At 43.6% G+C, this 26,762-nt stretch overlaps 1 protein-coding gene across 4 annotated transcripts; it reads right to left on the bottom strand.

Annotated features, from left to right (window-relative positions):
* Positions 1–2,876: 2,876 nt before the first annotated feature.
* On the bottom strand, positions 2,877–26,071 carry LOC147429423 (IAP-like protein 1). Of its 4 annotated transcripts, none has more exons than XR_015185861.1 (8): positions 25,808–26,071; positions 6,237–6,492; positions 6,026–6,152; positions 5,590–5,915; positions 3,719–5,522; positions 3,383–3,627; positions 3,180–3,308; positions 2,877–3,090 (listed from the first exon to the last, which is right to left on the bottom strand). XR_015185861.1 is itself a non-coding variant. In XM_086495666.1 (8 exons), the coding sequence occupies exons 3-8, from the start codon at positions 6,453–6,455 to the stop codon at positions 3,252–3,254; spliced, it is 2,778 nt and encodes a 925-aa protein (XP_086351792.1). In that variant the 5' UTR covers positions 6,456–6,492; positions 20,681–20,785; positions 25,808–26,071; the 3' UTR covers positions 2,877–3,251. The 4 variants fall into 4 exon arrangements, 2 of the variants coding, with proteins under 2 accessions (XP_086351792.1, XP_086351791.1); XR_015185862.1 differs by having other exon boundaries at positions 2,877–3,084; XM_086495666.1 differs by adding an exon at positions 20,681–20,785 and having other exon boundaries at positions 2,877–3,308.
* Positions 26,072–26,762: the final 691 nt, after the last annotated feature.

Genomic DNA, 26,762 nt, shown 5'->3' with positions numbered 1-26,762 from the left:
GGGGGGGGGGTGTTTAAGGGGGGAATCTTTCAAACTAATGGATTTTATTTTCTGCTATGTTACTAGTAGGCCCCCATTGAAGGGCAAAAGAACCTTGGAACTTGCTGACATAAAATTTTGACACCATGTTTGGGCGATGAGATGTCAAAAGCCTTAGTTTAGGCACAAAGGTGTCAAAAGCGATATCTTTTATAGAACCCCAAGGTGTTAAACAATGCCTTCAAAAAGACCGTAAGGTCCAAAGTACGTGATGTTAGAATCTAGCCTATCAACTAATTTTCAAGAGTATTGCTAGTAGGTTGTGATATGTAAAGGTCTTATTAAGATGTCCTATAGGGTACGAGGGCCAATAATGTGAAGAGAGATGGACGAGGGCTAAATATTGAATTGAGTCTAACGCCCTTTTTGGGACAAGCAAGTGGGTATGGTGAGATGGTTACCGCAGTACATCTCATCTTCTGATGAGTTCGATCCCATGTGGCGTTCTTGTCCTTAATATCGCCCCTGTGACGCTTGCTATTGAACCCATTTTTTCAACAAAGGAAAACGTTAGCCATTGCCGTGCGCGCTGCGAGAGTTCCTCAGACTTTTGCTACAACTTGACCTTAATCCCATTGCCGCGCGCGCTGCGAGAGATGCCATAGTTCCTCAGACTTTTGCTACAACTTGACCTTAATCCCATGTACCTTCCACACTAGTGAAGTAGAAAATCTGAAAAACGCACCCAGCACTCACTTAAAGGTTGTTTAAGTGGGGGTTTTATCCTAAGAAGAAAAAGAAAAAGGTTTCCAAAACCATGGTAAAGGGGTTCTGATCGAAGTTGCTATTTTTCTTCTTCTTTTTTGGGATTGGGGGGTCCCTCATCTTTATTTGCAAGAGGTCATGGAAAAGGGAACAGTGCTCATGAGGCCATCAACCATTTAATCAAGGGCCATTGATCACAAAAAACGTAATCCCACAATAAAACTAAAGCTCAAAAGGATGTGCGGAGGCCCTTCGATTTCAACTCTCATCATCGTCACAGGAATTCAACACTATAACCAGCATGTGTGCGTGCATCTTTTTGGCATGGATCTAAGGCATACATTAACGTTGTACTTTTTTACAAGACTAAATGAGTAGGGGGTACCCAATCTGTTTTAATCTCTTATTAGCAAGAATCTGGAAAGATCCCCTTGCTACCTGAACGAGGAAGAGCGAGCGAATGAAGGCGTCAGCCATCCAAGGCAAAGGGTGATGCGCAAGCGAGGGCGTCAGCCATCCAAGGCAGAGGTGGGCGATGCACAATGAAAAAGTATGAGGTGGCGAAGCAGCAGGAGACAGAGGCGAAGATGTAGCAGGTGGAGAGTTTGCTGCTTTTGTTTTACAAATCACCAGCGGTGGCAACATTAACAGCTGGTGCTTGTGGTTAGGCCAGGTAGCAATTTTCTCCGCACGCCCTTGGGGCTTGAGATCGATTCCTGGCATTCCACTTTTAAAGGGTGAGGCCCTGACTCAGAGGGTGAGATTCGCATAGGAATCTGCGCTGAATTGAATAAACTGATGAAGCTGCCTCTAGTAGGGGGGCCCAATCCTTTTTAATGATTAGGGTTGTACTACTCTAGATAATTTTGAAGGCTGTAATCTATTAATAGATAAATAATCCGTTGTACTAGGTACATATGGTGTCACGGTCATAGTCAATTTGGCTTATTCCCATCATAAATGATGCAAAGTCCATAGGCATTCAGCCTCTCAATTTGAGTTCGCCATATAAGAGAGTGGCAATTTGAGCTCACTAACTTGGTTGTGTAAATCAGGACTACCTAGTACCAAGTCCAAGATTTTCTCGAGGAATTTTAGAGTAAACGGAATATCTACCATGTCATCACAAAAATATGCATGCACATCCAATCATTCGCGTGTGAATTGTGTGTGTTAATACGTGCCTGTAGGTGTCTAAGGGCAGGAGTGCACATGCCACACGAGGGAAAAGGAAGGGCTGCGTGGGGGTTTTTCTGGTGGGATCCACAAGTAATTTAGGACCCACAAGTGCTCCATGGGTGACTACCCTTTTTCAATGCTCTAACCATGTAAATTTCCACCTCTTCCATAAGATACCGATTCCGACAATGAGAGCCGTGTGTATTAGTCAATTAAAATATATCTTTGCACTTTTAAAAAACCTGGCCTAGAAAGCCACGCATATTTAAGAGTTACTTCAACCATAGAGGCAAATGTTTGCCTGCTACTTTGGAACAAACAAATTGAACCACCGAACAAACAGTTTGGGTCGTAAGAGCACCTCCAGGCCAGTAAACCTAAACATGGAACAAGTGCAACTCCACTTAAGCCTACATCACTACCTCAAGAAACTCATCTTGACACATTCATAAGTAAATCCATGGGCACAATGTGTTGGTACATGAGAGAGAGAGAGAGAGAGTTCCTTGCGAAAGCCATATGCAAGCCACGCCTTCAAGATGTTTTTTTCATAAAACTATTGAATGCAACCAATTGGCATGCCCTCGGAATAACTGGGACTGCAATGCAGGAAAAGTGGGCATATTTAAAAGCAGCAGCCAGTGTGTAGATAAATTCAATTCACAAAAAAATTCTCACTTAGCCCTTTCTTCGTAGTCTTCCGACTGCCCCATATATTTCCCTACATGCTACCAAGTGAACCAATGCTCGGTCCCTTCTCTGCCAGCATGCGAGCTCTAGCCCAAAAAGTAAAAAGCTAAGTCCCTTATCTAGCTGACATTGAAACATTGATAGGTTTGGAAGATTGAAACTGTGCCACTTTTTCAGACCCAACAAGTGTTCAGACGAGCTTGCATGAACTATGCACCTCAGTCATCCCTCAATAGCTTGTGCAACGGACAACACACACGCACTGAAGAGAAACCCTTCTGAGCAAGACTAGTATGTAATAAGTAAGACTTTCTAAGCCTTTACACATTTTCCATCATCTGTTTAGATGAAAAAAATAAAAGAGCAACAGCTTCACTAATTGTTTGAAGCTTCTCTAGTTAAAGGATAGCAGTACTTCGGACTCTTTATGCATACACTCCGCATCAGTCGTGGCAAACATTCCAAATGTTCCTGATTCTTAGAGTGATCAAAATGTCAGTTTTGTTATGTCCTTGGCATCCGCAAAAACACCACATGCACAATTATTTGACATACATAATACTTACCTAGCCCTTTCCACAATGTCACGAAGAAAATCCTGAAGTAGACTGAAGCAAACTGATATAATTTTCAACTTATTATCTCCTGGTGGATGAATGTTTTCCCTTGTAATCAATTGCAGCAAAACCATTGCCCTACATGCAAAAGCATTGAACTTATTTTCGAAGTGAATCAAGGACTCTGCACAAGACGCACAAACCTTACTGACCTTATGCATGGATGCTGCAGATTCTGATTCCATTGGGGCAGCAAAAAGGCTGTTGGGCACTTGGTAAGCATCTAATGCATCAACAGTTAGTTGCCAACCACACAAAGCAGCCTTCACATTTGCATCTCCACTGGCAGCTGCTGCCGCAACACAGCCATTGATCCATGGGCAATAGAAATGGTGCTGGTGAATTGGATCAAACTCCTCCACCTGTTCCCTTGATCTTCTATGCCCCCGTCGCCTCCCTACAGGATAGTGCAAGGTAAGAGGCAATACATACCATACAAATACACATTCAAATAAGCTCTTGTAAAAACTCGATTAGATCATCAAAACCTTCTCTGTGAGCAACGGGAGCATCTGCTGCTTTAAGCCCAGGGCTTGCCAGCTTGCTGCTGGCATTGGCTTGCACAAGCACAGGGTTGGCCACGTGGCTTGCGTCTACTAATTTTTCGCCTAGCGATCCCTGGCTACCTTTTTGTTTACCCTCCCAAGACTCTTCTTGACCAGAATCTTCAAGTTTCACTCCAGAGGACACCTTTGCCACTGACAGAGAAGGCACAGCCTCGATGCTGTCAACTTGATGATCCAATGCATTTACCAATCTTGTCTCATCTGGCAAGGACTGTCCTGTCAGTGCTTGTCCAGGAACCGACTCACTTGTTTGTCTTTGAGGATCAGTCACTTCGGTCATTAGCTCCCCTTCGTTCATCATGCTTTCCATCTTGTGCACAGACAAGTCTGTACCGTGAATTTCAGCTTCATGACTTGCACCCATTTGAACACTTCCTCCGCTTACTCCTACACTCAACCCTTGCCCCATGCCAATTGCAGCATCACAGCATGCTGCATCATTATCAAGTGCGGTATCAATATCGCCCTCATCACTGGTACTAACTCCCTGATCTGACGGCCCAGCATGAGTATCTCCAGCATTACCCTGGTGACAGGTGCTTTGTTGTGCTTGCTCAATATAATTAAGATCCCCATGGCCTACTCTTTCATTCTTCTCCCAGCTGAATGCAGTACCTTGCATGTCCTCATCTTGTGGATAATTCTCTACACTGTCCAAAGAATTTTCTGGTTTGCCTTGACTAGTATCCATTGCAATGACAGATGAAGCATGGACCGAGTTTCCCATAGGCTGCACTGAAAATGCCCTCGGTCTGTTGAGCTCCTGCAGCATTGCTTCTCGGCGGCTTCTTTTTAACCGTTCTAGGTCTTCGGCTTCATAATCAGGTTCTGTTGGAGTAGCATCCATATGAGCTGCCCCATATGATAACTGATCAGCACCTGAACTTTCTCCACATTTGCGCTTTGAGGACTCTCCAACGAAATATCTCTTTTTTCCCACCTCTCCATTGTCAGCCTCATCCCCCTCAAAATCTAGTACAGTCCCTTCAATGCTGTCTGCTCGATGCATCCTGCTTTGCGGCCTGTCTACTGTGCTCCCCCCTTCATCCATGCGACACCCTGGAAACCCAGGGCCAAAGGACTCATATGAAGCAGCAGCACCACCCATTTCACTGCCTTCAGGCTGACCGACAAACTGCTGACTACCAGTTGCAGGTTCTGCACATAGAGGCCCGGCAGTGGAAGAATCAGGAAGAGCTGGTCCACGTGCAACTGCACCTGTACCTACAGGGCCATTATAAGAAGACATTTTCTCTTCACCTACGGCTGTTGCATCCAACGCCGCCTCCTTACAATCCTTCTCCTTCAGAGAGGCTTCCACAGCACGTAAACCCTCAACACCACTGGCAGCACTTGCGTTACGCTTCAAGGAGCCTGTATATTTTTGTGGTAGCTCAGGATCATTTACCAAACCCGAAGTCATCAAGGTTGAAGGCCGCGAAGCTGTTGCAAAAGATTTTAGGCCAACAGTGGCACCACAGAGACTACAATCGAGTACCACAGATGCTGGATTGCAGTTTAACTCTGAGGGCATCATCATGTTCTGACCCACACCATGTTTATCCAATCTAGAGGAGTGAGATGATAAAAATAATCTGTTTGAAGGTCCTTCGCTGGGACTTAAAGGCTTGTCTTTTCTTTTAGAATATGCAGAGTGCTCCTCACAATCCACCACGTGGGGAAGAATCCTTGGCTCCCAACCACAAAGACTCATTAACTTTTGTGCCTGTCAAAGAAAAGATCCTAAGTACAATTCATCCCTATTTAGATGAATCAGCGAGTATGAAGTATACCTGGAAGTAAGGGTTGTTTGCGGTGTCTATTGAATCTTGTCTTACATCAAAGCCATCATCGAGCCTTTTCATAGTTTCCCTAACAGGTTTTGTAAGAAGCCTATCAATTTCAGCACCCCTGGTAGATTTCATTTCATCAATTGCCGAACCACATATGACAGGCAATGATGAAAATTGTAGCAATGCATCACAACGGTCACTGAATCCTCCAATAAGAGCTGACATTGGAGAGGGTAAAAACTGGGCTAAACTGTCTGTACAAGGATTTCCTCTCCAAGGGCAAATTGGTTTATGCCCTACATCTAGCTGTTCACCATACACCTCCACTGATCCATTGAGAAACACAAATATGAGCAAACCTGTTTTCTCAATGTACTTCCAACAAAAGTAATCGAATGAACCCCCTCTTAGGCAACAAGACAAACAGGTCACATACCTTCATGTTGAGTCCATGAAGAGGAAAGTGGAAACCTTAGTTGGACACCACATGCCTCGCAAGAAATTAACTCGTCATCATCGACATTAACCCAGCCCCTTCTTGCACATGCAAGGGGTCCACAAACCTGTGCGAACGACACATTTCCCTTCAGGGCTTCTAGTCAATAAACCATACATGCATACAGGAGAGCGCTTGAAATTCTGCAAACCTTAGGTGCAATTAGCCAAACTGCTGACTTGAAAGTTGATAGTCGCTTCAACAAATCCCCCCTATCCCATGGCCTGCATACTGGTTGAGCCAACCCTTGCGTCGAGCCACCACCTGTGCTTCCACTAGTTGCAGAGTTCCACAGAGGTTGAGGACCTGATTTTGATAGTGAGGCCCCCTTCCAACCCTTGTCCAATCCACACCAGTCTACGCTTGCCATGTTTGCTGGGATTGCAGGAGATGAAGCTCCGGCAGAGCTGCACGTGGAAAAAACATAAGTCAAACAGGAGAAGAAGCAGAAGACAACCCAAAATGTCTGATCTTTACACTTCATCTTCAAGATTGTCTGATTCAGTGCAAACAAAATACACACATATTGCAGCACTTAAACAGCTCCAATGGACTATGACCAAATGTCTATAGAATGTGCATAACAAAACTTCCCTATGAATAATTGACTATCCAACATGCCAGTTTGCAAAATACAAAGGCCACTGTTTTTCAACCAAGATTCCAGAAAGATAAGATGACCTAAAACAAGAGCAGTGCCCCTTGCACTATTCTATAATCAAAAACAGCAATGTGGTACATTGGACCAAGACTACGACTCCGTAGATAACTTTTGAGGGAGAGACATGACTCAGAGCTGACACAAAACGAAGCTGTGGCTCTTGGCTGTTGCACCTTCGACTTCAGTCTTATGAAGTAAAAGGGGCGAGGGGCCAATGGTTCTTTGAGGGGAACTCTACCACTCTGGTCTTCTGTGTGTCAGAATAGGCTGCGTAAGATGCAATGAAGACACAGACCGGCCTCTGATCCAGTGGAAACCTGGACTCCAATCTGGCTCAACTCCGAAAAGATTCTTTGACTCTAGATAACTCCTACAATGCTCCTGCAATGCCACATAAGGCAAATGTGGAGAAGAGAGATCATTGTGGTAGAAAGAACCAGGACATCTGAGAATAAGAGAGAAAAGAGAGAGTGAGATTTGGGAAAGACTCATTGTGGTAGAAAGAAACAGGACATCTGTGAATAAGAGAGAAGGGAGAAAGAGCGAGATTTGGGAAAGACTCTCCATGCTGATAACAAACTGCATCTACCAATGACCAAGGGTGGTCCACCGGCATAGATCTGACATGCCGTCGATGGATAGACCCATGGTACACACACAACTGCTATTGCCATCTACTCTCACACACGAGACCACTGTTTCAGCCTCCACATGGATACCAACTCTTAACATGCTCTATGAGCATAAATCTGGTGCATCTCCTCTGGGCAAGAGGACAGATCTGGAGGGGGAGAGACGACTCAAGGCATGGCTTGCATCTCGGATGGGAAACTCTCCCACTCCATGATCACAAAGCCTGTGAAAAGCTGCCTTAGGAGGGAACTTGTCACAAAGTCATGACGTGGTGACATGACCACCAGGAACACCCCTTATTTTAATAGTTGTTCCAACTTATGGGTCCCTTCCCAACAGGGCCCAAGGGACACTAGAGTTCATAAAAGAACACAAATCACGTGGCTGGCTGACGTGGCTCGACGCGCTGGCTGCTGACGTGGCAGGTTGTACGGACGCCCGCGATTTGCGGCGGATTTCACGCAGGAAGCGCTGCAGTTTTTGGGAGCGCCAGCTTTTGGATTAGATGCTTTTGAGTTTGAAACTTTTCATGTACTGCTTTTGAGAGGGCCTTGGGCCTATAAATATGTACATAAGGCCTCTTTTTCTCTTAGTTTGGCCAGAGAGCACTGAGCAGAGAGGACCCTCCGACTTTGTAACTTTGCTCAAGCATTAATATAAAAATAAATACCAAAAGGGGCACCAGATTTTGGGGCCAATACCTCTGGGCACGGAACTACGTCGGGCCGTGTCCACTCTATCGAAATGCGATAAAGTTTGTGAAGTGTTTTTAAGTGATTCTCTCGTGTGTCGTGCCAGATTCCCGACTTGGGGTGTTTTAAGTCTGTTACAAAACTACACCATAGAAGGATCACCAAGGGTTGCTTCTGCTGCCGGTAAAAACGCTAGGGCACACCTAGAAAATGCCACATTGGTTCCGCAAAAACACAAGGAGGAAGCCTCCCGTCAAACTACCCACTGGGCCTAATCTGCACCTTAGGGGCTGCCCCATGAGGGTGGCCCCCTGTTGGGCCCAACTGCAATGTACAAAGATGGTACCCCCACACCCACAGCCCCCCGGCTATATATATAGGTGCCTATGTTGGCTATCCTACCCAACTCCTCAAGGTGGATAGCTAAGATAAACACAGTATATAAAAACGTTCAAAAATATTGCACAATATCGATGATCACTAGCAATACAAAAATTTCGTTAGGTATCGAATCATACAGGCATGCACACATGTATGTGTATTTGTGTGCGCATATAATAAAAACCCGTACGTACTGACAATATTTATTGTACAGTATGGGAAGACTGATAAATATCTGTTTGGAATGCAACCTTGAACCTCCTGCACAAGTAGGGGAAAATAAATGATGAACTAGGAAAATACAACAAAAGAGGCCACCAATGCCAAGGGAAAAATACGACGAGGCTCCGAAAAAATACTCCTAGCTTGCAAGAGACTATATGGCAATGGAATGAGCCAAAACCCAAAAGTTACACATGGCTGGAAAATCCCAATATGAGAAAACTACCTCGATCTTACCAGGCACAACCACAAACCCTGTCACCTGTCCCTGGAGATACCGAGACTGACCAGACAAACCCCCAAAGATGCCATAACTTAACTGTTAGGTGCAACGGAATTAATGTTGTATTTCCTCAAGATTAGTGATATTTATTGCTCAAGGTTCCTTTTAGTTCTTAGGGAAAGAGAGAGCTTTCCGTCTTATGGAGAGTGCTATGATCATGAACAAAGTGAGTGGATATTGTGCGTGCAAGTGAATGAGACTGAGAGAAGGAGAGAGAAGAGATACGACACCGAGAAGTTGTAAAACCCTCCTCCTAAGGCCCCACTCTCGTCGGCGAGAGTGGTCTACTTTGATTGCACAAAGGTGTACAATGCGAATGCAATGGGGCTATGCTGATGACGACGACGGTGATGACAACGGCAACTTGATGGCTGAAATCTAGGATCTTCTAATCGCAGAATTCAGGGCTGTTTCGGTGGCTGAAAATGGGGGAACATCTGCAACCGTCTGGGGGCAGATCTACTACTGAGTCATAGGCTGAAAACTGCGAGGATCTGCTGCTGTTTTGGCGGAGAATCAAAAACGCTGAGGTTCCTTGCTGCTGGCCAAAAACGCCAGGCTGTTCTGCATCTGAAATCCAAAAACGCTGGTATGCTGATTTGCAGATCTGCTGAGAAGTTGCCTGTTGAGCGGGAAGCTCCTGCTGCCTCTTCTGCAGAAAGTGCTAACTTGGGTTTGCTTATATATTAACTTAGCAAAATTGCCCTACCTACTTTTGTTGGAAAGTCACTTAAAAATAAAAAGTGAAAATCCCAATAAATAGGAAAATAGGCTAAATGCACTGGAAAATTCCCCTAACTGATGCGAATGGATTCTGATGGGAATTCCGATGATCATGTTGTGTGCAACCGGAGGATATGCATCTATGCTAAGTGACCAGGCATGCACGGTCTACGAATAGACTCACAAAAGTACCAGATCACTGCTAATCTAACTTGATCGGACTGATTGAACCCTGCTGTGGTGTAGCTTGTCCACGGACACATAGGGTTGGGATGTGTCACGTGACATCCCCTCCTTTTCAAAGTGAGGTACTGGTACCGAACTATATGGCGTCGAGGGAGATCGCCAACAGCATCCGGAATTCTGGAAGTGACTCTTCGCCGGCCCACTCTGATGTGTGGGTCGTGCGGTACTTGAACTTCATAAAGGTCTGCAATGCTTGCTTCTTTGGGCATCGCCGAAAGCGACACAAAGTCTTCTGTGGCTCCTTCCTTGCTTCAACTTCGTCTAGAGACTGCTTCTTTCGTCTTCAAGAATCTCCATGGCTGAAAATTTCTGAAACCGTTTCCAACACAAAATCGTGAACATACCCATTCCATGTAAAGTGAAGGGAAAAAACCTTGTCTTCTCTAAAGACTGTGTATGCAATGTAGATGAACCTAGAGACGGAGTGACAACCCGTTCATCAAACACATGCAAACAATGAGGTCGAATCTTTTCTGTTTGATCGAAATCAATCGACTGTGGCAAATCACAATGGAAATGCCCATGCTTGGTGCTCATACAATCATGTGCTCGTTCGGAAACTGTGTCATGCCAAGGAAGAGACATGGAATATGACTTCCTGACATACAAACTTTTCAACTTTTCATAAACAATCCGCATACATTCGTGCTCATCCATGAGAGAAACGTGCTCAACATACAATATGTCATGCCTAGTAAAAGGGATCACATAACGATGCTGACTAAAATACAGGAAACCTTCACGAATGAAACAATAGAACAATACGTGCATATCAATCATGCGAACACATAATACTTTCTGTGATGGTTCTTTGGACCAAGGCTCGAGAGCCAAGATCGCTTCTTCGGGATCTATTGAATCTTCTTGTGGGGGATCTGTGGACCTCGACTTGAAAGCCAAGATCAATTCTTGGTGATTGATCGAATCTACGACGAGGTTAGCTTCGCTAGAAAAAGCATCAACTAACACATCATCTTTGTGAACAATCACATCATCGTCATGTAATTCATCATGCTTGTGAGAAATCTCATCTTGATCATGCAAATCATCATGCTTGTCATTGTCAATCAAATCATCATCATGTTTCACACAATCATGCAAGTCCTGTGTGTCATGCTTGGGAGAAGAAGAGACTGAGAAAGTCTCCTTTGCCCGATCTTGTTGCATCTGTGCTTGTATTCGAGAAAAGAGTCGCAACATCTCTTGCCTTACTGCTTTGTTCTCGCGATCAAACTTGGCTTGCATTTCTTTGTTCTCACGATCAAATTCTGCTTATCTTGCTTTGGCTTCCAAGTGTGCTTGCTCGCTCTCACGCGCTATGGCTGCCGTTCTTTCTTGCTACTGGCGCTTTATGGCTGCCATGTCTTCTTCGTAGGCTTTTCTTTCTGCTTCTCTTTCTTGGTCCAACTCCTCCATAGGAGTTAGTGCAATCTTTGTCGTAGATGGGGAAGGGTCGGAAAAACCTCCTGGTGGGGAAAATTCTTCTTCGCCTCTCTCATGCTTATCACCTCCAAGCGAAGTATCCATTCCGCTTCGAGTGACGATCATTCTGAAGTCGTGGGTTCTTGTGGGTTCTTGGGTTCTGAAGTTCACGAGGAACTTGGGTTCTTGAGGGTCTTGGTTTCTTAAGTTCACGAGGAACTTGGGTTCTTGAGGTTCTTGATTCGTGAGAATCTTGGGTTCTTGAGGTTCTTGAGTCTTGAGGGTCTTGGGTTCTTGGGGTTCTTGAGGTTTTCTTTCGCTTGCAAATCGCGTTGGAGAAGGATCTTCGCTTCACCCGAGTTCTACTCCTTTCTGCGGGCGCACCCCTTGGCGGCCTTGAGCTCACACCAAGGTTGCTTTTTTCCACCTCACGTCAATTGGCCGGCCGCTAAGTGCACGGTCCGATCTCAATGAGTGAAAAGAGACACAAGGGGAGGCTGGACAAGCCCTTCTTTCTTGGGATTCCTGACACTCTTCAACAAAACACGATTAAGAATCGCCACGCCCAAGTAAACTTGGGTTCGTGCGATCGCAACAAGCAAAAAAAAATTCTTGTGGTTCTTTCCTTGAGTAATGCAGAACACTTCCAAAGCTCTGATACCAATGTAAGGTGCACCGGAATGAATGTTGTATTTCCTCAAGATTAGTGATCTTTATTGCTCAAGGTTCCTTTTAGTTCTTAGGGAAAGAGAAAGCTTTCCGTCTTATAGAGAATGCTATGATCATGAACAAAGTGAGTGGATATTGTGCGTGCAAGTGAATGACACAAAGAGAAGGAGAGAGAAGAGATACGACACCGAGAGGTTGTAAAACCCTCCTCCGAAGGCCCCACTCTCGTCGACGAGAGTGGTCTACTTTGATTGCACAAAGGTGTACAATGCGAATGCAATGGACTGATGCAATGGGGCTATGCCGATGACGACGACGGTGATGACGACGGCGACTTGATGGCTGAAATCTAGGATCTTCTAATCGCTGAATTCGGGGCTGTTTCGGTGGCTGAAAATGACTGTTTTGACTGCGTTTTTATGGCTGAAAATGGGGGAACATCTGCAACCGTCTGGGGACAGATCTGCTACTGAGTCATAGGCTGAAAACTGCGAGGATCTGCTGCTGTTTTGGCTGAGAATCAAAAACGCTGATGTTCCTTGCTGCTAGCCAAAAACACCAGGCTTTTCTGCATCTGAAATCCAAAAACGCTGGTATGCTGATTTGCAAATCTGCTGAGAAGTTGCCTGTTGAGCGGGAAGCTCCTGCTGCCTCTTCTCCAGAAAGTGCTAACTTGGGTTTGCTTATACATTAACTTAGCAAAATTGCCCTACCTACTTTTGTTGGAAAGTCACTTAAAAATAATAAGTGAAAATCCCAATAAATAGGAAAATAGGCTAAATGCACTAGAAAATTCCCCTAACTGATGCGAATGGATTCTGATGGGAATTCCGATGATCATGCTGTGTGCAACCGAAGGATATGCATCTATGCTAAGTGACTGGGCATGCACGGTCTACGAATAGACTCACAAAAGTGCCAGATCATTGCTAATCTAACTTGATCGGATTGATTAAACCCTGTTATGGTGTAGCTTGTCCACGGACACATAGGGTTGGGATGTGTCATGTGACATTAACACTATGTTCTAATTCAAGTTCATGTTTGTTGTTTCGATTCAATTTCGTGTTGTTGCAATCTTTCTACCGCTTTGTCAAATAACTGATTAGAGTGGTAACACACCTCAAGCAATTGTTTTTCTCAAAATAATCTAGTCCAAGATTGCAACAATCACCATTGAGAGTAACATCTTTTCATCTTCAAAAGAAGGATAAGAGAAAAGAGTTCAACAATATGTGGACAAGGAGACTGAGGAGATAGAAGCCTTCGACAAAGTTGAAGCAATTAAAGAACTGGAAGGGATGCAAGGGAAATCGGTTTCAAACTCAACAACGTCTACTTCTGAATGCAATAAGGACTAATAGTCAGTGGTTGATGTGTTTCTTTGAGGGTTCTACAAAGTGTTTGTTTCGCATGCGAAAGAATTGAAATGGTGAAGATCTAGGTTTTACACTTTCACGCATCCCTTCTTTCCTTGTTGCCTTTAGCTTGAATGATGGTTCCTTTTACTTTCCCCGAAAGAGGGAATGAGAGAGCGGTAGAGAGAGAGAGAGAGAGAGAGACCCAATGGGGTCCCAACCAACCCTCTCAAGGGCCCGTCACACTTACTAATGTGGTATTTGCTTTTGATTGTGTAAATGGAATGTACGCATGCAATACCTCAAGTGCTGACTCTACTGACTCGAATGGGGAGTGTCGCCTCAGTAACTCTTCAAGATGAAGCACCTCTGGGAATGATTTGATGCACCTTTGGATCCATCTCGACATGGGATTGTGAATGGCCACCAAGGGGTTCTGGGGCTGATTTGCGTTCCTAATGCGAGAGGAATGAAGCGCTGAAAACGCACATCTCTAGGATGTTGATGATGGACAGCAATGGGTGTCACGTGCACATCTAACCCTATGTGCATGTGGACAAGCTACTTCATGACAAGGGTTCAATCAGTCTAGCCTAGGAAGTGTTCTAGCACCTTCGTGAGTCTGTTCGCAGACCGTGCATGTCCAGACACTGAGTAGATGCATATCCTCTGGTTGCACATAGCATGATCATCAACATTACCATCAGATTCCATCAAGAGCGTTTTAAAGAGCAGAAAACCTAGTTTCCCTATTTTAGCCAGTTAAAGAGACTTTTGTTGGGAAACTGGGTAGGGCAATTTGGCCAAGTGACTATATAAGAAACCTAGCGCTAGCACTTTCTGGCAGAAGAGGCAGGAGACCACCGTCACGTGCACCTTCTCAGCAAGAACAGCAAAAAGACCCTAGCGTTTTCAACCTACCAAGACCAGCCAACGTTTTCTCAACATTGCAAATCATCCAGCGTTTTGCATTTGCAGATCCAACCTGGCAACAACAGGACAGCAGGAGCCCTATCGTTTTTGTTGCAGACCTCAAAACAAGCCTAGCGTTTTTGCAGTTTCCCGACGTCTTCACCTTCTCAACATCAGCGTTTTCAGTTTTCAGCGTATAGACTCCGCACCGTAGCCCCCAAACTTCGCAGATCTCACCTTCCCGCAACAGATCCTCGCCGCACGGTTAGATCAGCCAAAGTTTGCAGATTCAGCCCACAAAACGCAGATTTCAGCATCTGCGTTTTCAACGTGTCGTCATCGCATCGTCACCATCGCCGTTGTCATCGACATAGAGTCAGAATTCAGCAGATACAAGATTTGCAATTTTCAGCCCTTAGCGTTTTCAGTTTTCAGCCCTTAGCGTTTTCAGTTTTCAGCCCATCTCGTCGTCAACATCGTCGACGAGTCCATTGCATTGTAGAAATTTGTGCAATCAATAGTAGAATGCTCTCGCCATAGAGAGTGGGGCCTTCAGAGAAAGGTTTGACAACATTCTGGTGGCGTATTCTTCTCTCTCTATCTCTCATTCTCAGCACCTTCATTCACAGTGTTTGCCACTTTGTTTGTGATCATTTGCACTCTCTCACTAAAGGAACGGAAGGCTCTCCCTTCCCTAAGTAAAAGGAACCTTGAGCACAGTTCGGAGCACTCATCTTGAGCAAAGTTCAAGATTCACATCCGCTGCACCTTACAATGGGAGCACTCGATGCGGAGAGGGAATGGCAGAGGAGAGGCTCAATGGGCTGCAAAGTACTGGACCGCAACGGGAACCTTGCGAATATAAATCCAAGCCGTTCTCTAGCGACAGAAAGGGCTGAAATCTGAAAACACTAACGTTGACCTGCTGTAGAAGCTAGCGCTAGGGCTGATCTGGCAAAAACGCTGGTTGCATTGCTGCCAAAACCCCAAGGCTGATTTGGGAATTGAAAACGCTAGGACTGATCTGCTCCTCTTGCTAGCGCTTCCTCCATTGATCCAATACGCTAGGATATCTGCAGGGACTTTTCACTGGCTATAAACCACTTGAGGTTGAGGTAGGACAAAACCTTTGTCAAATTCCTTAAATAATTAATTAGGATGGTTTATTAATAAATTTGACTGTGTTCAGTTTTTGGGTAAAATTGTCGCATACTTGTCCACCCGGGAATCCGATTGACGCAGGGAATGGCTCGTTCGATTCCTCTTAACCTAAAACTATCATGTCAGATGCCCATCGTAGTGTAATAACATCTATCAACAAACCATTTATGCAAGAGGGTTCCAAACTAGAAAACCTAATCTAATGGACTTGTCCGGACATGCAGATCCTGCGAACAAGCTCACAAAATTGTCGACAATAATCAGATATAATCCTCCTAGGATTCTAGACACTCATACCTAGGGATGCGCGCAAAATCATCTCTAGAAGTCGATGAAGCATGTCCACGTGGCACACAAAGCCATGTGCACGTGACACCCCCTTCTGCTTAAAGTGAGGTACAGGTGGTTGCTCCTCATCTAGTGCTCCTTGGCAACTCACCCTGAAACAATTTAAGCCAAGAAACATGGAAAACTTTATGCATTGTCCATGAAGGTGTCAAACATAATTGCACGGAAACATCATTTACCTTTTTGACAATTAGAAACGGACCATACATACAAAATGAGAGTTTAGGACACCACTTATTAACTTGCTTGAGTCGTTGCTTCACGATCCTTTAAAAAAACCCAGTCACCCTCCTTAAATGAGACATCTTGTCGATGCTTATTAGCATCCATAGAATAGGACTCTGAAGCCTTGCTGTTAGGTGCAACGGAATGAATGTTTGCTTGTATATTAACTTAGCAAAATTGCCCTACCTACTTTCGTTGGAAAGTTGCTTAAATTAATAAGTGAAAAACACCAAAAATAGAAAAAATAGGAAAAATAGGAAAAATGCACTGGAAAATTCCCCTGACTGAATCTGATGGATTCTGAAGGGAATACTGATAATCATGCTGTGTGCAACCAGAGGATATGCATCTACACTAAGTGATTGGGCATGCACGGTCTACGAATAGACTCACAAAAGTGCCAGATCACTTCTAATCTGTACTGACTGAACCCTTGTCGTGTTGTAGCTTGTCCACGGACACATAGGGTTGGATGTGTCACGTGACATCCCCTCCTTTTCAAAGTGAGATACTGGTACCGAACTGTATGGCGTCGAGGGAGATCGCCAATAGCATCCGGAATCTTGGAAGAGACTCTTCGCCGGCCCATTCTGATGTGTGGGTCGTGCGGTACTTGAAGTTCATAAAGGTCTGCAACGCTTGCTTCTTTGGGCTGCGCCGAAAGCGACACAAAATCTTCTGTGGCACCTTCGATGCTTCAACTTCGTCGAGTGTCATGCTTCTTTTGTTAGGTGCAGCGGAATAAATGTTGTATTTTCTCAAGATTAGTGATCTTTATTGCTCAAGGTTCCTTCTAGTTCTTAGGGAAAGAGAGAGCTTTCTGTCTTATGGAGAGTGCTGTGATCACGAACAAAGTGAGTGGATATTGTGTCTGCAAGTGAATGAGACTGAGAGAAGGAGAGAAAAGAGATACAACACCCAAGAGTTTGTAAAACCCTCCTCCGAAGGCTCCACTCTCGTCGGCGAGAGTGGTCTACTTTGATTGCACAAAGGTGTACAATGCGAATGCAATGGACTGATGCAAGGGGACTATGCCGATGACGACGACGGTTGTGACGACGACTTAGGCTGAAATCTGTGATCTTCTATGGCTGAATTCGGGGTTGTCTTGGTGGCTGAAAATGATTGTTTCTTGCTGTTTTCATGGCTGAAAATGACTGTTTTGGCTGCGTTTTTATGGCTGAAAATGGGGGAACATCTGCAACCAACCTGGGGCTGATCTGCTACTGACCATAAAGCTGAAATCGCTATGTATCTGCTGCTGGTTTGGGCTGAGAATCCAAAACGCTGGGCTGCCCTTTTCCTTGCCAAAAACGCTGGGGCTGTGGAGACACAAAACGCTAATAGGCTGAAATGTCCGAGTCCAAAAACGCTGGGCTTTACTACTCTGCTAGTGACCAAGATGCTTATGGCTTGGTTGTTGCAGATGGGTAAAAACGCAAGGGAAGGGATCTTGTGGGTAAGGTTTCTGTGAAGAAAACGCCAAGGAAGTGGGAGGCTGATCTACTGCTGGAAAACGCTAGGGTGCTGAAGGGGGGGTACTGCTAAGAAGTTGCCTGTTGAGCGAGAAGCTCTTGCTGCCTCTTCTGCCAGAAAGTGCTAACTTGGGTTTGCTTATATATTAACTTAGCAAAATTGCCCTACCTACTTTTGTTGGAAAGTCGCTTAAAAATAATAAGTGAAAATAACCAAAAATAGGAAAATAGGCTAAATGCACTGGAAAATTCCCCTAACTGATACTAACGGATTCTGATGGGAATTCCGATGATCATGTTGTGTGCAACCGGAGGATATGCATCTATTGCTAAGTGTCTGGGCATGCACGGTCTACGAATAGACTCACAAAAGTGCCAGATCACTGCTAATCTAGACTTGACTGAACTGACTAAACCCTGCTGTGGTGTAGCTTGTCCACGGACACATAGGGTTGGGATATGTCACGTGACATCTTTCTTCTTCAAGAATCCCCATGGCTAAAAATTCCTGAAACCACTTCCAACACAAAAACATGAACATATCCATTCCATGTAAAGTGAGTGGAAAAAATCTTGTCTTCGCTAAAGACTGTGTATGCAATGTAGATGAATATAGAGACGGAGTAACAAACCGTTTATCAAACACATGCAAACAATGAGATCAAATCTTTCTCTTATGATCTAGAGCAATCAACTGTGGCAATTCACCACGGAAATGCCCATGCTTGGTACTTTTACTTTCATGTGCTCGTTCGGAAACTGTGTCAGGCCAAGGAAGAGACATGGAATGTGACTTCCTTACATACATACCTTTCAGCTTTTCATGAGAAATCCACATACATTCATGCTCATCCATGAGAGAAACGTGTTCAACATACAATGTCATGCCTAGGAAAAGAGATCACATAATGATGTTGACTAAAATACACGAAACGATCACGAATGAAACACTTGAACAATGCGTGTGTACTAATCATGCAAACACATAATACTTCCTGTGCGGGTTCCTTGGACCTAGGCTTGAGAGCCAAGATCGATCATTCGTGATTGATCGAATCTGCAACGAGGTTAGCTTCGCTAGAAAAAGCATCAACTAACTCATCATCCTGGTGAACAATCACATCGTCTTCATGCAACTCATCATGTTTGTGAGAAATCACATCTTGATCATGCAAATCATCATGCTTATCTTTGTCATCCAAACCATCATGCAAATCATAATCATTCAAATCATCATGCTTGTCAGTGTCATCCAAATCATCATGCTTATCATTGTCATCCAAATCATCATGCAAATCATTGTCATTCAATTCATCATCATGCTTTGGAGAAGAAGAGACTGAAAGAGTCTCCTTTTCCCGATCCTGTTGAATCTGTGCCTGCATTTGAGAAAAGAGTCGCCACATCTCTTGCATTCTTGCTTTGGTCTCGCGGTCATATTCTACTTGTCTTGCTTTGGCTTCCAAGCGGGCTTGCTCGCTCGCACGCGCTATGGCTGCCATTCTTCGTAGGCTTTTCTTTCTGCTTCTCGTTCAGCATCTCTTGCTTTGTCTTCTAAATTCTTGTCCATCATCCTCTTGTCGAAAGCCTCCATAGGAGTTAGTGCAATCGGTGTCGTAGATGGGGAAGGGGGAGGGTCGGAAAAACCTCCTGGTGGGGAAAATTCTTCTTCGCCTCTCTCATGCTCATCACCTCCAAGCGAAGTATCCATTCCGCTTCGAGTGATGACCATCCACTGAAGTCTTGAGTTCTTGTGGTCTTGGGTTCTTAAGTTCACGAGGAACTTTGGGTTCTTGAGTTCTTGAGGTTCTTGAGGTTTTCTTTCGCTTGCAAACTACGTTTGAGAAGGATCTTCTCTTCACCCGAGTTCTACTCCTTTCCGCAAGCGCACCCCTTGGCGGCCTTGCGCTCACACCAAGGTTGCTTTTTCCCACCTCACGTCGATTGGTCGGCCGCCGCTAAGTGCACAGTCCGCTCTCAATGAGTGGAAAGAGACACAAGGGGAGGCTGGACAAGCCCTTCTTTCTTGGGATTCCTGTCACTCTTCAACAAAACACGATTAGAAATCGACACGCCCAAGCGAACTTGGGTTCGTGCGACCTCAACAAGCAAAAAAATTCTTGTGGTTCTTTCCTTGAGTGATACAGAACACTACCAAAGCTTTGATACCAATGTTAGGTGCAGTGGAACGAATGTTTGCTTATATATTAACTTAGAAAAATTGCCCTACCTACTTTTGTTGAAAAGTCACTTAAATTAATAAGTGAAAAACACCAAAAATAGGGAAAATAGGCTAAATGCACTGGAAAATTCCCCTGACTGAATCTAATGGATTTTGAAGGGAGTACTGATGATCATGTTGTGTGCAACCAGAGGATATGCATCTACACTAAGTGACTGGGCATGCACGGTCTACGAATAGACTCACAAAAGTGCCAGATCACTTCTAATTTAGACTGACTGGACTGACTGAACCCTTGTCGTGATGTAGCCACGGACACATAGGGTTGGATGTGTCACGTGACACTTGCTAAGCCGAAGTTTAACACTCTCGAGTACCTCCGCATAGATTTGACTAACACAATTAGCATCATCAAATTTGGAAATGGACCTAGTTAACAAAGATTAAAAAGGTCGGCCAAACGCTTGCTCATATAGAGTACGATCAATTACACTAGAGAACGAATCATTTATAACAACTAAACTAACGGTAAATATTCTTCCGACTTAGATTGTTTATCATGAATATACACTTTGAGAACGTTGTATATTTCAGTTTGCCCATCAGATTATGGATGAATTGCCCATCAAATTGTGGATGAAATCCAAACGAAAAAATCAACATAGTGTCAAAAATTTCAAACAAAGCACGCTAAAAATGGGATGTAAACTTGGTATCATGATCCGACACAATTGATTTGGGTAGACTACACAATAGATACCAATGCTTCATAAACAATTGTGCAATATCTTGTGCAGTAATATTGATCTTGCAAGGGACTAACATTCAAGATTTGTTAAATCTATCAACGATAGTTAAGACATTGCGTGTTCCGTGCAGATGAGGAAAGAGATAAATTAGTTACAAAATCCATTGTCATGTCTTCAAATGATACGTCAGCCATGAAGAGACTAACTTTTTGACATATAGCACACTTTGTAACATAGTTGTACACATCCTTACGCATCTCTGGCCAGTAGAAAAATCGTTTAACTTTTTCCAATGTAGCATTGACACCTCTATGACCACCCGTTAATGCATGATATACGTCATGCAAGAATTAGTACCCTGTGAAAAGATAGCACACACAAACGGTTCTTAGAAAAAAGTCAACCATCACAAATGACATAATTCCACAGACCTTGTGCATTTAGTCCTTTTAACCAATGCTTTCAAATTCATAACCCATGTAATTGTCTTGAATATCATCAAAACCAACCCCTTGAATAGAGAGAAAAGAATGAGTTTCTAATGAGAGAACTTAACTTTTCCTACTCAATGCATCACCAATATACTCAATCATACCACCAAATTGCTCAAAAATTTGAGACCATCATGCTTCACTATCACTCCAATGTACACTAGGCATAGATTGAAGCCACCTTAGGGCTTGGTCATCCACAAACTCACGCTCGTAGTTTTAAAGCATAAATGACAGAGCAAAGTTCCTTATCATACATAGAATAATTTTTCTCAATACTATTTAGTTTACGAGAGAGAAATGTCACTGGATGATAGTTTTTTCGTAACACTACACTAATGGCAATGTTAGTAGCTCCAATCCAAATCTCAAAAAGCTCTAGTAACTCCCCCTTTGAGTGCTTTACAAGCACTCTTAGCGGCATCGCTCGTGACCACGCGCTGACAGCGAGTCTTGACACCTATTAATGCCGTCGAGAGCGACGATGTAGTCCAAATAACACACAGTAATCAGAAAAAATTCTGACTTCTTTGTTGTAATATAAAGACGGTTAGCATCCAATCGGACCAAAACTTTCTCTACATCTCTAGTATGTTGTTCCCCAAAAGTGAGGAAAATTAGAATGCCATCTAGAAAAACAAACACGCACTTACTGACCAAGTCAATGAAGATATGCATTATCATACGATGAAACAGAGCGCCCTCGATAGACCAAACGACATATCAATAAACTTGTAATGTCCGCGCTCAGTTCTAAAGATGGTCTTGTAGATGTAAGGCAATCTTGTAGATGTCTCGCTTTGCCGTTCTTACCTGGTGGTAGCCACTCTTCAAGTCGATCTTCGAAAACACTATAGCCCCCCATAGAGACGCTCCAAAATGTACTTGACACGAGGCATAGGAAGCTTATTCTTGACCGTTATCTTATTGAGCACCTTCTAATCCACACATAACCGCGATGAGCCATCTTTCTTACCAACAAAAAGAATTGGTGCGTCAAAGGGCCTTACACTTGGACGTATAAAACCCCTACCCAACAACTCACCTAATTGGCGCTCTAGCTCCTCTTCATCAATCTTCTTCAAACGATGTGAAAACTTACTTGCACGTTGTGCTCCGTCCACTAGGTCGATGACATGATTCTCAGGTCGTTTAGAAGGAAGTATAGAAGGAAGATCATCCTAGAAAAACAAGTACTCACACTTAACAAACAACTAAACCTGTCAAGAATACCAAGTTCCTTGATGAGGGGTTGACATTGATGACCGTTGCTTGGGCTCCTCAACGTAGCTCTCTTTTAGCTTGGACGTGAGACGAGAGGGAGAGAGGGAATACCTCTCTCGGAACGAATGAGGATTGGCTGCGACACAATATCATTGATGAGAAGAGTAATCTTCTCCCAACCAATAATGGGCTTGAACCCGAGAAACCACTTAATGCCCAAAATGATATCACATCCTACAAGTTTAGAGACTACAAAACGACGAATGAATTGGGTTTGTTTAATGACCAACTTAACATCATCACATTCTTGAGAGATCGAAGCGTCCATGCCTTCAGAGAACCCCTGCACCGGGAGGGTGTGGATAGGAGAAGTTTGAAGACGTGCACGTTTCACAAGAGATTCACTTATGACATCATGAGAACTTCCAAAATCAAACAGCACAATGACTCTTTGACCATAAACATGTCCATAGAAATTTTATGAGTTCGTCTTGCTTGACCCTCTTTCTCAAATTCTTGCTCTACCATACTCATAGAATTCACTTGAGGGATAGAGTGGTTTCCTTTTCAGATTCTTTCTTAGGACGATCCTTTTTCATGTGACCTATATTGTTCTTCTCTACTTAATTGACCACTTACGATTCTTTGAGCAATCATCTCATCGGGTATGAGTTGAGATTTCTCATATTTTTCTTTACCCTTATGCTTAGATTTGTCACCCTTGGATTGAGATGTAGACAGAGAATTAAATTAATAGAATAACTCGAACAGTTCTTTGTATCATTACCATTCCCATTAGAATTTTTGTCCTTGTCTTTCGAAGAGTCTTGAGAGGAAGAGTTACCATTACCATTGGTTGTCTTGAGCTTACCCTTGTTGTGCTTCATCTCTTGGAGTTAAGCCAAGCGTATCGCCTCTTGCAATGCCTTTGGATTTGTCACAAGACGGGCACCACGTGCCAATAGAAAAGAAAAGATTGAACAGACTTTTAGCACTTTAATAACAATTGAATTGAGAGAGAGAGAGAGAGAGAGAGAGAGAGAGAGATGCCTCGCGACACGGAGTGGCGGAATTCCACCCCAAAGAGTATTCACCCCAAACCTTGGCGCCTCTTTCGGTATTTCTTTATATTGCATCAACACAATACAAGCAGATACTCCAGACTCTGCACCTTCTCTAGGAAGCATGCCAAAGAATGAGCCCTGAAACCTCATATTTGAAGGCACTTGGCCTAAAAAGCAGTTACAGTGAAAAGCCTTCAAAACTCAAAAGCTCCTGGTTCAAAAGCAATGTAAAAAAGCTACCAGAGCGTAAATCACGGAATTCCGTACAGTAGTCAAGCAAAACGCAGAAATCCGTACATCCTACCATGTCATCATGCCAACGCAATTTCCGAAAATCTGCCACGTCATCAGTTTGCGTGCGTGTGCAGATCCTACTTTATTTTAATCTTTTATGTCACTTGGGGTCCCATCGGACGGGGTCCCCATAAGTTGGTAGGACTTCTTCTTCTGTTACTTGTTCTTCTTAGGTTTAGGCCCCTTGGCCGGCATCTGCAAGTTGGCTCCCTTCTTTAGGGCTTTGACACGTCAGCAATTTGTGACATCTCCCCTTCTTGAAAGAGAGTAATCGTCCGCGATTACAGCATATCTACAAAACAACTCAAGTTAGCTCAAAAATTTCCGAGGAACAATCAATTTGCTCTTTTTGTTCAGGAGTTAGCTTCTCCTTTCGGCTCTTTTGATCAAGGAGTTAGCTTCTCCTTTCGTCCAAATTGGAACTCTTGATATTCCGGCATAGTAAAATTAGCCATCACACCCAAACCATACTGATCTTCCACAGGTATCTTGATGCACTAAAATTACATACCCAGGCAATCTCATCCAATTAGAAATATTCACTGGTTGGCACATCACAATGCAACACAAATGCTCACATATGCATGTTACAAGACATAGAAACATAAAGCCGCCGATGATACTCCCCCCACAAATAACCATCCAGGTCCAGGACATGAGCTGTTCAACGACTCCCTCATCACTCCTCCCGCAAATAACCTAAAAAGGTCCGGGCCATGAGATATAGAGGCCTTTTACAACCAAACACCCCCCAGACCGCAGCCTGCGTCGTTTGGAGGTGCTAAGAGTAATCACTACTCAGACTTCTTAATACTCCCCCCGTAAATAACCATGTAGGTCCGGCCATAAGTAACGACACTTTTCAATAATTCAATACTTCCTCCGCAAATAACCACAAGGGTCCGAGCCATGAGTATGAACAAGCATTCTCAAACATCATTTCTCACCCTATACAGCCTACTGTGTTTTTTTGCAGGTTTATGGTTTCCCAAGGGAGCCTCGGGAAGGCCTTGGGATGCTTCGACAGGGCTTTGGGCACCTGACAGTGACAAAACATATAGAAAATCAAAGGTCAAAAATCTTATGGACTACTTTTTAGAGTATTCACAAAAGACAAGGCCATGAAGACAGTGTTCAACCAGTGGAAAGACCTAAAGGCCCCTTTTGATTCTCACCTTGAGGGTACAATTAGGAGACCTCTTGTTTCCGAACAAACCATGAAGAGTTCTACAGTCAAGAAAGTCAACACGACAAAAAGTGGAAAGCAAGGTCAACACAAAGAGTTGCGTTAGCAAACAAGCATAGACTAGACAGTTTTTCCGGATTTATGGAAGGTTTTCCAACATATTCGGGGTCGGCAAGAGAAGACACTCTTCATCGGAACTGAGATGCGTACAGTGCTTTCGGACCATGTTATAGGCAGGGACCTTCGAAGTTCACAGTCTGTATTTGAATTCATGATACCAAGTTTCCACAAACATCAACAAGGACCCCATGTACAATATGTGAAGGATGACATCACAAAGAAGGTGGTGAAAGTGTGAAGTTTAACACTTCCCATTTTATACGGGAAGCTAAAGACTTTCACTTTTATCCAACAATTTGATGCTTCTTCTTTTTGAAGAAAATTTACAAAAGCATCTATAGTTAGGAAAGCTTCGTCGAAAACCAATTCAGCAAGTTCCAAGTCCTCCGCCAACCATTTGATTTCTTGACATGAATTTGACAAAGCTAGAGCCCTAAAAATTTCAAATTCAAACTATGGAGCAAAATGTTTTCACAATTTTTGACTAAAGATACATTCATAGTTAAAATGTTAACAAACATGAACTAGATATATGTCAATAGAATACTATGGACACGAAGGTGTCCACACCTCATTTTACTACCTTAAGTTCCTTGCACAAGGTTGTGCAATTACAACCAATAAGAGCTTGACGCTACAATACAATCTCAGGTTCATACCTTTTTTATTATATTAACATTCATGTAGTCAAAAATATATTTATAATTTAAGAGCTTGTTAAACAGAACAAACTTGAATATGATAATGCATGAACCAACCCTAGAACTGGCAAGCAACTTGATCGAATTCAAGATTGATTCCATTTGTTCCAGAACCTAACGCATTTGCCTAAACAGCTGAAAATTGAAACCATGGATAACCCTTCAATTAACGCCTTGTTCGAAATGCCTAGCTATAGTCCAAAACCTAACCGATGTGGTATAATTCTTTATGGACTCCATGCATGAACGCCAATTCACACGACTGCAACATCGCAATGATAAAAATGTGAAAAGAAGTACCTAGCAGCTGGAGTGGGAGAAGAGGAGCCGTAAAGCGCTTTGCCGGTGTCCTCGGCCATGGCGCAAGCGGGGATAAAGGGAAAAATTAGGGTATGCAGGTCGCTAAACAGGTGAACGGTCACCAGTGGAAATCCATCAGCAATGATAGATCGCCCACTGTCCCGCCTCTTTTAGGTTTACAAAGCGTGAGCCTCGATCAGATAATCAGATTTCCTCCGTAGGTAAAACACACAGGACTACCCGGGGACCCGCACCTTTGCTGAGAAATGAGAAACTCTAAGGCCTTTGCTCATGGTTTGCCCATGAGAAGCGCCCGGCCGTCGAGGTGTCCGTATGCCCAAAAAATATAAATTGGGTGCTTTCCAATTCTCGATTTTTTTTAACTTTTTTTTTTATTATTTTTTAAAGCAAAACTCACAATTGTGAGTGAATTATATTAATCAACCCAAGTAGTTACAAGGTCTTGTCATGCTCGTGTGGAGCCATGACATAATCCGAGCCCCAAATTACATCGACTAACAGGGCAGCCACCTTATCCTTGATACATAAGGTCCATTATCATGTTCTTCTGAGAACTTTAATAGCCAAGATTTTCTCTCGTCCTAGGCATGCCCTCTACTGACAGCAAGGCACCAGTAGTCCTAGACCAATCCTCCGATTTTTGCTTGCGCCCGAGCGTCCATATTAGCACTTTGCTTTCTTGTATAATTTCTGCGAAGCTTGCCACCTCAAGACCTCCTTCACCCAATTCTCAATTTTTAAACTAGTATGCCTTGATTGCTTCACTATGTATATGGTAAGAAGTAAAGAAGTGATAATAGTATGGATTATACCGCAAGGTGTAGCTTTTGGTGATGCCTCCATAGCATCTCTCCTCAAAGATTTCGCCCAAAACTCTATGACCTCGCATCACAAAGAATATTGTGCATTAAAAGATGCATGGAGGTGAAAATTT

The sequence above is a fragment of the Adiantum capillus-veneris genome, chromosome 22, assembly GCF_014529385.1.
Source record: "Adiantum capillus-veneris isolate H3 chromosome 22, ASM1452938v2, whole genome shotgun sequence".
Classification (NCBI taxonomy): domain Eukaryota; kingdom Viridiplantae; phylum Streptophyta; class Polypodiopsida; order Polypodiales; family Pteridaceae; genus Adiantum; species Adiantum capillus-veneris.
This window is presented reverse-complemented; position numbering and strand designations above follow the sequence as displayed.

Coding starts and splice junctions, on each gene's coding strand:
- LOC147429423 (XM_086495665.1), bottom strand. CDS start 25,866: ATGGCCGAGGACACCGGCAAAGCGCTTTACGGCTCCTCTTCTCCCACT. Junction 5,916..6,025: donor TTCATGGACTCAACATGAAG/GTATGTGACCTG, acceptor TCAATGGATCAG/TGGAGGTGTATGGTGAACAG. Junction 5,523..5,589: donor CAAACAACCCTTACTTCCAG/GTATACTTCATA, acceptor TTTCTTTGACAG/GCACAAAAGTTAATGAGTCT.